At 40.6% G+C, this 12,371-nt stretch overlaps 1 protein-coding gene across 3 annotated transcripts in view; it reads right to left on the reverse strand.

Annotated features, from left to right (window-relative positions):
• Positions 1 to 936: 936 nt before the first annotated feature.
• Positions 937 to 12,371, reverse strand: part of CLCC1 (chloride channel CLIC like 1) — a 59,219-nt gene continuing 47,784 nt past the window's right edge. For all 3 annotated transcript variants that reach the window (XM_033916926.1, XM_033916923.1, XM_033916924.1), the window contains exons 10-11: positions 7,264 to 7,551; positions 937 to 3,934 (exon numbers count right to left, since the gene is read on the reverse strand). In XM_033916926.1, coding sequence (XP_033772817.1) covers positions 3,707 to 3,934; positions 7,264 to 7,551 — 516 coding nt within the window. In that variant the 3' untranslated portion in view covers positions 937 to 3,706. The remainder of the gene's footprint in view (positions 3,935 to 7,263; positions 7,552 to 12,371) is intronic.

The raw sequence follows: 12,371 nt of genomic DNA on the forward strand, positions 1-12,371 counted from the left end.
GTCACCAAGAAGCTGAGATTGGTCCAAAACACCGCCATCCGCCTTATCTTTGGCCTAAAGAAATGGGAACACATATCCCCCTTCTACCACAAGTTACACTGGCTGCCATTCAAATCCAGGGTCCTATTTAAGTTCTCTTGCATCTGCTACAAAACCGTATCGAGTATGTCACCAGACTATCTTTACCCCCACTTCAACCTGAACTATAATAATAAGAGCTCCCGCAGAATAACTATGTTCGCTTTCCCCTCACTGAAATCATGTCATCTTAAAAGATTCCTGGAACGAACCTTCTCTTTTCAAGTGGCCAAACTAAACTCATGGCTCGCCCAAATTATACTTGACGCCTCTTCATACCTCCACTTTAGAAAAAAGCTCAAAACTCTACTTTTTAATGGACCAAATCCTTAATGCTCCCCTCTTCCGCCTTAACGCTCCCCCCCTCTCCACATTAGAAAACAGATCGAACACTCTTCTTTGCATCAGATCAAATCCTTAACTCTCCCCTCACCCCCTCAACACTGCCCACCTTTCTTTACTTTTTCCCCCTCCTCCCCCCCTTCCAAGATCCCTGCCCCCTCCCTCTCATATAATATGCTTTGTTCCCCCCTCTCATAAATTCAATTGTACTCTCTTACAGTACATACCGTATGTGTGCTGTATTAGCCCTCCTTCACTTAAATTGTCAATGTAAACTAGTTTGACCCTTCGATTGCCTTGTTATGTTCTTCTTTTTTCAATTGCACTGTATGTAACTCATCTATTTGTTGTGAACCGCCTAGAACTCCCTGGATATGGCGGTATACAAAAAATAAAATTATTATTATTATTATTAAACATCTTTTCAACTAACAGTATGGAATCCCAGGGGTGGGGGAACAACTCAAACTGGCCCACTGGACTACCAGGTTTGTGCTTTGGGGGGGGGGGGCCTTATTATTATTTTTTTTCAATAGCTTGGGAACAGAAATCAAACCTGCCCACGCAGGAAATCAAATCTGTCTGCGCAAGTAATTTCTTTCGATCCTGCCCATCCCCTTAAACTTCAGAAGTAGTAATTTCATTTAATTATGCTACTGAATTAGAGACTCTGGTAAAGACCCATTTACAAATAAGCAAAGGCCACTTTATTAATTTAGAAATATTAATTGGGAAGAAAGAATACATATTTTATAATGGGTCTCTGCCAGAGCCTCTAATGTAAATATAAAATATAAATACTCTAGCTAATGAGAACCCTCAAGTTATGTCAGCTGAGAATTCCTCTGAAGGTGGCCAAAAATCCTTTTTACCAAGCTCATCAGGCAGCAGCAACATCCCTAAGCCACAAATGCTGGCACCTCAGTGGCTCAAGGATGCTGTCAGCGACTGCTACTCTTTGTAGAAGGGTGTTCTGGCCACCCAAATAGCGTGCATATAATTTGCATGTTATTCGTGCAGAGCATCACCCGCTGCTGAAAATTAGCTTACCATGGTATTTTTTTTACAATGATGTTGGAGCTTAGTGCATTGGGCCCAAAGTTCCATAAGTTACAATGCTACTTTTGTGTATCTTTAGTGTATTTCACTAAATTTTTTAGTGAAATCGGTGCCTTCCCCCATTTGCATGCCATTCCCCCTCATTTGCATGCGTGGATCGGCTCAGGAATAAGGTTAGTGAATCAGATCAGGGTTGCAAAGTGATCGGGACACACTGGGTGTCCTTAGTGAATCTAGCCTAAGGACTCCTTTTACTAAGCTGCAATAGCAGTTTTAGCGTGCGCTAAATTGCCACACGTGCTAGACCTTAATGCCAGCACTGAGCTGGCGTTAGTTCTAGCCATGTAGCACAGGTTTAGTGCGTGCTAAAATCCTATGTGCGCTAAAAACGCTATCGCAGCATAGTAAAAGGAGCCCTAAGTGTTTTGAAAATAATCCCTTTAGTCAACTTTACTTCTGAAATAAATTAATATGTTAACGATTTGGTTTGTGAGCAATGGCTACAAATATTCCCCGATGTGTCCAGAACTACACTTAAACTTAAAATAATGTTGCCCCCAATGCAAACATCGGAGCTTTTCACGGCAAAATGTTTTTGTGTGCCTCTACGTATGCTGATAAATTTATCTGTAAATCTATGAATACAAGACTGTGTTAGAGAAAAGTGAGCAACTAAAGTACAATTGATCAGTGAATGTTGGTGTAGGAAGTGTTATTTCTAGTTAGGTGGCAGTGTTTATTGATACTATACCAAATTTGTCTTAAAGTTCTTTTTTTTCCCCTTTTATTTTTGCTGACTCCCTCGCTGTGGTCAAGGACAAATCTTTTAAATACAATACACACGCTACTACTGGGCTGGCCTCTACATTTAGACTATCATGAAGCACTAACTATACATGATCATAGCAACCCAGTACAATTGATTAACCACCAAAGAACTTTCTCCATTAAAGAAAAAGCCAGCTTTCCATTTCCAATCAACTAAGGGTTCTCAGGTTGATATTTTACAGAAAGATTTGACTGACAATGGGTTTAAACAAAAGCAGCTGCTATTAGGACTTGCCTGGTCTACCCATCTTCTACCAAGCAGCAGGGGAGCAGTAACAGGCATATTGTGTTCCTCTGAAGAGTTTGAGACTGCAAATTGCTATGTACAACCGGAGCATTATATACACATCCCCCTCCATATTTGCAGGTAGGGAACTTGCAACTTCGGTTATTTGTGATTTTCATCTGGCTGACCCACCCGTTTCCATCTCACCTACCAGACCTCTCCACTGTACTTACTTTTTAAAACCTGGTGATATAGTGGTGAAGCAGGGCAGGAGCAATCTTCCTACGCTCCTGCCCCATTGTAGAACTGGGAACAAAAATGACTGCCATGAGTTCCACCAGGTTTTAAAAAGTAAGTACAGTGGAGTATTCTGGTAGGCAGGAGGGAGGTGGAAGTGGGTCAGCTGACCCTAAAGTTATTTGCAGTCCAGCTTTACTCCTAACCCCCACAAATATGAAGGAGGATGTGTATAGTTTGTTGAGTATCAACCAGGTAAATCCAGAAAACCCTTGGATCTAAAGACAGGGAAGAACGAATGAAGTTACAATATGATGAAAAAAACAGAACTGTAGGTAGGTAAAATCTAGAAATACTGAGGGTTAATGCCAAGTGCCAACCATTTTATATACCAAGGCACGAAAAAGGGTTCACTTCATCCAGAATTCCATTAGCTGGAAACTTTTCAGTATCCATAAAGCTGCAGTGCCTTGGTTGTTCTGTAATCCAATGCTCCAGGCCAGTTTGCTTGCATAGGTCAATTTTACATGAGCTACTTGAAATGCAGGGCTCAATGCTCAAGCAACTCATCTGGAGGAAGAGGGAGTTACACAAGAGCTAGCTCAGGTCATGCAGCCTGGGTAGAACTGTGAAAGAGAAGTTCTGGGATATAAAAAGCTGGTAAATTACACACCAGTGATGGTGCTTTTATGTTTCCACTGATTAGGTACTTTAAAAAAGGGCAGGGCTACAAACTTGCAGATAAACCAGTTTGGCACTAAGAGTATACTTTGCTTAAAAAAAGCAAAGTGGAAGAAAGCCTTTCATAAATCAGATCCAAAAAGATCCAGAGAATAGTGAACTGGAGTCCTGACATATTTACTTTTCTGTATTAGACCTATTGCCATTTGAATTAGAAGTCTCTAATCCAAAAATCAATAAAACATGGATTTAGGTCTACTCAGCAGTATACAGGTCAATAAACTGTTCATAGTCTTCCATTTTCTGAAGGACTTCTGATGTAATAATGTTCTGGTTATTTTTAGTATCAGAACTACAATTTAGTCCATCTTCTTCCTTTAACAATTGAGTACCTCCAGACCTTATCTGTTGCACTTCAGTCTCACCACAGGCTTGTTCCATTGATTTCCACGTGCTGCTTTGATTTTCATCCTCAGAAAGATGCTGTGGAAACAGATTATTCAAAGTTTCTTAGACAGAACTCATATATTTTATTTGTTCATATAATAAACAATGTGTTAGCAGCTCAAACTGCTTGGCAATGATGTCTATTGTCTCTATTCATATTTGGTGTGTTAACTTGACTAGGAAAACTCTTGCAGTTTCCAGAACCAGATCCTTACTGCCTGAGGAGTCAATGAAGAAAGCCATCGCAAACAGCAATGCGTAGTTAGCAAGAGGTCTATGTGTATGATAAAGAGTGTGAACAATGCAAAAACTGTTTCAGTGTGGGAGTTAGCTTGCACAGAATATACTGGCACATGACATGTTAAAAAATGGTAAATGGGGTATTTGCTATTCTGCCCCGTACAGAAAAGTTGTGAAGGGAGCATAATGTGAGAAAATTATCATCAGCTCGAAGAGGGCATAGAAGGTTTAGCGCTCCCTCTTCATTGGAACAGATAAACCAATAAGCATCCCTCCAGGGCTCCTCCAAGATCCTCAACCCTTCCCCGTCCAAAGAGGACTCCCATTCCTCCAATCATTCACCTCTGGTCCCATCAAACCAATAGCCCTGGGTAGAGGCCAAATGAAACCAGTGGTTTTGGTTCCAGCTGAAACTGAATCTGTGGCTCAAATCCACCACTTGGTTTTGGCTGGAACAAAACAAACAAACAAACAAAAACCCTATGGTCCTGCCCCTCTATCCAGCTGCCCCCCAACCAACAAAGTTAGTTCCCGCCCCCTCCTTGAGCCCACATTTTAGAAGCCCTGGTGGTCTAGTAGCAACTAGACCAGGAGTGGGCAACTCCGGTCCTCGAGGGCCGGAATCCAGTTGGGTTTTCAGGATTTCCCCAATGAATATGCATTGAAAGCAGTGCATGCAAATAGATCTCATGCATATTCATTGAGGAAATCCTGAAAACCCAACTGGATTCTGGCCCTCGAGGACTAAAGTTGCCCACCCATGAACTAGGCCATAGGTGCTTTCAAAAAGTAAGCAAAGCAGGTCTGTGAAGCTACAGTTTTGGTTTCTGCCAAAAATGCACAGACCTTTTGGATGAAACCAAAATTTAGTTGGTCTCTTATTCCTTCTCTCTACAGATCATTCCCAATGAGTGGGTCCCATGTGTCCTTCAGATGGGACACTGAGAATTACTGACTGATACAGAGGTAGTGTTCAGTGCCCTCAGTATGATTTTACATTTGACATGTTTTATTGATATTAGTATTGGTGTATTATTTGTGTGTTTGGCACAAGATCTTATTCCAATTTCAAATTTGCAACAGGAAAGATTTTCAGCTTTTTTTTTTTACATTGAACGAAGTGATGTTTTTTTGTTTTTTCACAGAGATGTTCATAATACCTAGCTATAAAGTTCATAGGTACTTTTTACCCACAAACTTTACATTAATATTCAAAGTGAAAGTATATACCGTACTTCCATCCTTTGAGGGTGGGTTTTTTTTTTTTTTTGGGGGGGGGTACGGTGGGGTGGAACTAAGCAGCAGCATACTTTTGGATTTGGAAAATTATGAATGCCCAAATCCCACCCCCCCAGGAACATATTTCTTAAATGCAAGACTGAACTCATTAGGGATAGAGAAAGTATCTGTATATAATGTATAAACTGCTTTGGTTGTACCACAAAAAGACAGTACAGTATATTACATCCATAACCCTTTAAAAAGTGCTTATCTACATAAAGGAAGGGCAGTTTTCAAAAAGACAATTTCAGTGCTTAACACACTATTATACACCAGAATAAACTGAAAACTGTCCTCAAAATTAAGAGAAACAGTATAAAAGAGCATAAAAGTTGCCATATTTGGATACACCGAAGGTTCATCAACCCCAGTATTCTTTTTCTAACTGGCCAATCCAAGTCACAAATACCTGGCAAGATCCCAAAATAATTAGGGCCTGCAAGTTGTGTGCACGCACAGCACCACCCACCCTTCTCCTATGCTGAGTTTGTGCCACTATAAAAGTCTGGCATACTATTTCTATCTTGGACTGCTGTCCCTTGCATTAATCTAACCTTGGAAAGGGCATGCCTCCATCTCCTGGCTAGTGGTAGGAGAGGACAGTTCAATTACAGGAAGATAGATAAGGTAGATTCTACATGTGTCATCTGAGTATTATATTAAGGTATTAATATAGAACCAAATCTTTTCCAGAGAAGAGAAAACGGTAAAACTAAAGGGTATAACTTGAGGTTGCAGGGAGGAAGACTTAGGAGTAATGTTAGGAAATGTTTTTTCACGGAGAGGGTGCTGGATGTCTGGAATGTCCTCCAGAGGGAGGTGGTGGAGAAGAAAACGGTGATGGAATTCAAAAAAGCATGGGATAAACACAGAGGATCTCTAATTTAAAAAAAAAAATATTATAAATTAAAGAACTAAGGTCAGTACTGAAACTATCATTCCCCTCTGCAAAAGTTATATCCCGCGTAGGAAAACTAGGAACATCCCTCCCCTTTAGAACCACAGAACTCTGGAACAATCTCACATTCCCGCTTAGAATTTCAAGCTCCCTCCAATCCTTCCACAAACACCTGAAAACTTGGCTCTTTTCAAAAATCTAACACCTCCCGCTCTTTGGTACCCTGACCTTCTTTATCTTCCTAGCTCCTTTCCTATAACCCTTCATCGTAGCTCCTTTTCAACCTAACCCTGTAAACCGTGCCGAGCTCTACGCTTGTGGAGATACAAACCTAAGGTTTAGTTTAGTTTAGTTTACTAGACAGACTTGTACTGTTTGTGTCCCATATGTGGTGATTCAGTGTAGGATAGGCTGGGGAGGGCATCAATGGGAACTCCAGTAACTTGGAACATCAGGATGTTACTGGCCAGACTTTATGATAGATATCCTGCAAACAGAGATGGTTGGATAGGCTGGAATGAGCTTAGATGGCAACTTCAGCAGTTGGAACCTAGAACAATGCCAGGTGGACTTTAGTCTATGGCCCAGAAATATCAGAGAAGCGACAAGTTAATTTAACCATATATTTTTAATAACTAATGGGCAGACTGGATGGACCGTTCAGGTCTTTATCTGCTATCATTTACTATGTTACTATTATTCCAGCCTTTACATCATTATCCTTTCATGTCCATGTACTCTATAAATAAAAAACCTAAACAAAAGAACAACCTAGAATGTTTATCAAATATATTTCAATTGAAGCCTGCCAGGAACAGTTGCTCCCTAGCCACAGATTACATTGCAACTCATCAACCCAACATATGTCTTCATCCTAGCTACTGTTCCAGCCCTGCATTTCAGCAGGAGAGGAGAGTTGTTCTAGCAAATACAATTCAGTACTCACACTGGGCAAGGAATGCTGATCTTTGCCTGTAGCTTGATCTAGTGAATCTGTTGTATCAGCTTTCCGCATAACTTCTGGTTTAATTCCCTTTAATTGAGGTCTTGAAGATTTTTTCTCATCACTAGCATCATTGTCACAATCACCTGCTCCTCCACCATGTGGCCTTATAAAATCTATCTGAGGCTGTTTCCTGCCAGGCTGGTCAATACAAGCAGGGGGATTTTCCTCGTGAAACCCTGGTAAATGCCTGAATGTACCAACTGATCTTCCTGCACCATAGCAGAAACCCTGTTAAAACAAAAATGTTTCAGCTTAGACCTGGAAATATCTCTCAAAAGTTAGTTACAAACATATGGGGAGGAGCATTTTCAATAGAACGTCTAAGTCTAAGTTTTGATATTTTGAGAAAGACTTCCAGAAAACCAGTAGAGAAAATGTCCACTCTCAAAACAGCAAGACACCTTATCTTTTTTTTTAGAATGACCTATGTAGACGTATTGGTCCTTAGTACATCTATCTTTTTGGGCCATTCTCAAATATGAAGACATCCACATGACAAATTCACAAAAGCAAGTTTTTCCGATGTATCCAACTACCTTGTCCGAAAGGCTTGCCATCAGCTGATCGCGACAGGGGAATCCTGATCAGCAGAGTCGGTTTTCTGGAGCTCTGCCGGCTCAGCTAATCATAGATTCCCCTGCCAGAATCAGCTGAACCAGCAGGGAGAATGTGATTCCTTTCTCCCTCCCTCACACTCACTGACCCCCCCAGCCCCCTCCACAGAAAGCCACTGTTCTCAGAGCCCTCTACCCCTCCTCCTATATCACCCGACATCAGCCAACAACCCTCCACATCACCAGACACTCCACCGACATCAGCCAACAACCCCCCCCTCAAACATACACATCAACCAATACCCACATACCTTCCGATGCAAAATCGGCAGGAGGGAAGCCCACTCTCTCCTGCCAATAGGGCCATCTCTTCAAAATGATGGCCCTTCCCCCTCCCAATGCATCTTGGGATGCAGTGGGAGTGGCCTAAGGCCTTAATTGGCAAATTCCTTCTGAAAATCCAGGTACATCATTTCTATTGGCTTAGCCTTATCTACGCTTGACATCTTCAAACAAAATAGTCAAAGACAGCTGGATAAAGTAAGACCCCCCCTCCCCCCATTTGTTGCTAAATCCGTGCCGGTTCTGTTCCATTTACCCTTCTTTATCAATATAGGCAGTAATTTCATTTTCAAGATTATTTGTAATATTTTGTACAGCACAGATAGACTGTCTATGGTTTCTTGGGTCATCCCTGCTGCCCTTCCAATCCTCTGGTACTGTAACTGATCTTAATTAAAGATCAGAGTACTGCAACTTCATATTTTTGTTTAAACTAAAAAGAGTAACACATCAGCATGAACACATATACCTAAGAGAGTGTGTGTGTATGTGTGTGTGTGTATATATATATATATATATATATATATATATATATATATATATATATATATATATGTATGTGTGTGTGTGTGTGTATATATATATATATATATATATATATATATATATATATATATACACACACACACACACACACTCTCTTAGGTATATAGGTATATGTGTTAATGCTGTGTGTGTGTGTGTATATATATATATATATATATATATATATATATATATATATACATATATACATACATACACACACACAAACATATATACATACTAAACACACCTCATGCAAAAATAAATATATACACCAAACCATGTGCTTTATCACATCTTCTAATTCACCATGATTTGCTCCAGGTCCTCTGAATTGTCAAAGAATGTTTCAAGCAAGAGTATCTCGCTGACATCCTCCTCAATAAATAATAATAATAACTTTATTCTTATATACCGCCAACAATCTTGCGACTTCTAGGCGGTTTACAATGAAGAGAAACTGTACAGATAGCGAATTACAGAGTATAGCATTGAACATCAAGTGATAGTAACAGGAGAGTTACAGGGCTGTGTATTACATGGTTTCACAATGAGTAGCATTATACAGTGGACAATATTCAGAGCATAAGAGGGGTGTTCAATAATTTATCTACCTGAATGTGGACAAAAGTAGCAAGTGTGCTGAAACAAGTCTTTGCATGTTGTGACATGTCTCAAGGTTACTCATGCACCGTTGAAGCTCAGTGCGAATCAAACATTGAAGAGACAGAATGTGAGGACGGTCCTCAAGCAAGTCAAATAAGAAACTGCTAGATTTGGAGCACAGTTCAGTGATAAAAATTTCTCACAAAAGAAGGGAACAAGCCAAAGGAGATCCATGATTGCATGACTGCAGTTTATGGTGAATCTGCCCCATCATCCTATAAAGTAACATTTTGGAGCAAGCAGTTTAAGTGGGGTAGAGAGTCCATTGAAGATGACCCTCACACTGGATGGCCTGTGGAAGTAACTTCCACAGAAATATGCAAGAAAGTCGATGATTTAATTTTATCAGACGAATTACGGTTTTCTAATTCATGAAAAACTGGGCATGTCCAAGGTTAGTGCAAGATGGGTTCCAAGAATGCCAACACCATGTCAGAAGGCCACAAGGCTCCAGTGCTGTCAGGAGAACTTGGAGATGCTCCGTGAAGACCAAGTGAATTTTTATCACCGTTTAGTGATTGGAGATGAGACTAATTACTGCATTTCCCCCAAAATAAGACTTACTCTGAAAATAAGCCCTAGCAAAATTTTCAGGGTAGGTCTTAATATAAGCCCTACTCCTAAAATAAGCCCTAGTCCCAGGATTCACCAGCAGTTTCCCTTCCCTCCCTCCCATCCCTTGTGCAGCAGAACCTTTGAGTGAGCACCGCCCCCCCCCCCCCGAGCACCCGCACCCGCCGCACAGCTGAATCCCCATCCTTTCCACCCTCCCATCGGAACCCCGCCACGAGCCTTACTTAATTCCCTAAGCAGCGTCGGGCCGGCAGCACTCTAAAACAGGCTGCTTTGGCCTTGTCCACCCATGAATTCATTCTGCCACATTACTGATGTTATCAATAACGCAGCAGTGAATTCATGGGCGGATAAGGCCAAAGCAGCCTGTTAAGAGTGCTGCCAGCCTGACACTGCTTAGGGAGGTAAGTAAGGCTTGCGGCGGGGGTGGGAAGGATGGGTATTCAGCTGTACAGCGGGTGCGGGTGCTCGGGGGGGGGGTGGGCGGTGCTCGCTCAAAGGTTCTGCTGCACAAGGGATGGGAGGGAAGGAAGGGAAACTGCTGGCAAATCCCAGGATTAGGACTTATTTTAGGTGTAGGGCTTATATTAAAACCTACTCCGAAAATTCTGCTAGGTCTATTTTCAGGGTAAGTCTTATTTTGAGGGAAACACAGTAATTCTATCTTACTAGTTTAGTAATCCCTCTTTGCAGTAAGAGTTGCATTTTGATATGATTTAATCCCTAACCAATATACTTCCTTAGTAAAGCTATCATGATATTTGCTCCATTTTCTCTCCAGGACTTATACTCCAACTTTCTGCTTATGTAATGTCTCAATATATCACAATAATTTCTTTAATCACTTCCCTATAATAGTGGTCTTTGTCATAAAGCATATGGAGGAAGACTCAGGAAAAAAGGCAGTAGAGAGGAGAGATGATAGAGACTTTTAAATATCTCCATTGCAATAATGTACAGGAGGTAAGCATTTTTCAAATGAGAGGGCATAGGATGAAGTTAAGAGGTGATAGGCTCCGGAGTAATCTAAGGAAATACTTTTTTTACAGAAAAGGTGGTAGATGCATTGAATACATGAGACAGGCAAGCAGAATCTCTTAGGGATAGGAGATGATAGTGGATGCTATGGATGGGCCATTTGGTCTTTATCTGCAACCATGTTTCTTTGTTTAATCCAGCCCCTCTTCTCTGGATGTTCCTGGCCCACTTTCCCCCTCCCCAGGCTCTACAGTTCAACTTTCTTTATGTCTACAAATTAAGCCTTGTACATGAGGACAGATAATCTTACATGTACTGCTCATCCAGTTTGCTCAGAAAGGCATTTAAGATTCTAAACTACCTCTCCTTGCAGAATACCCCTCCCTCACCATGCCTCCCTCAGTTTTCTTGTTTTGAATATGCTTGTTGCAGGTTTCTGGGTCTCACTGCGTCTTCTCAGGTAGAAACTAATGTTTCAGCCAGCCATGCTGTGGCTTTCTTCAGGGTATGCTCTGAAGTCTGCAGTTTGACTTTGTCAATAGTGGATTTCACTGACCTGATTGGAATATCTTTCCATAGCACAGAGTCGAGCAGGATAAGTCCTGGACTCTATGCTATGATAGCACTACCATGCCACCAATTTCAGCTACCCTATCAATTTCAGTATATGTACCCTGAAGTCATTGTGCCCCTATTAATCATCTTCCTTCCACCAGGTCTCTGAGTTTATGCACTATAAGAATCAGTAGATAATCCACAAGTTTTGTTTTAGAAAATATAAAAGTCTAAGTAAATAGATGAGCCAATGAGGAAACACAGCAACGGAAAACTCTATAAGTTTTTTTAGTACTTTGGAGCGCTGCTACTGAAGGCTCTTGAACTATAAATTGTTTATAAACATTTCAAATTGTTGGAATCGTATGATGGAATCTTATAAAGTTATAATGAGTTGAAAAGCACTACTTATCCTAAAATAGTAGCCTTTTGAAATAAGAATTGGTTTGATATTTACTCAGTGATATATCTCTTTTTTTAGAGGCATTTATGCTAACTCTTCAACTCCTCTCTCTTTTTTTTTTTTTTACAAAGAGACATTTCAAAGTCTTAATTGTATTTAAAACCTAGTTAGCAGCCGACAGAGTTAATTTGGAATTTTTTGTAATCCGTCTGCTCTTTTTCAATCTTTATAGAGATATTTTAACTTCCCCATTATGTTGGCATCCTCTGAAGATACCTTACTCTGAATCATGCACTTCTGAGTTCCTGTCTACTTTCTTCCATCCTGGCACAATTCCTCTTGAGTTCATAAAATGGAAAATCAGGACCTATTTGAACTTTTTACAATCAGTGAGCATGATTGTCCAGTACTCACTGCTGTTTCTAAATAATTTGTTACAAGCTTCAGCTTCA

This window comes from Geotrypetes seraphini, chromosome 12 (genome assembly GCF_902459505.1).
Source record: "Geotrypetes seraphini chromosome 12, aGeoSer1.1, whole genome shotgun sequence".
Lineage (NCBI taxonomy): Eukaryota > Metazoa > Chordata > Amphibia > Gymnophiona > Dermophiidae > Geotrypetes > Geotrypetes seraphini.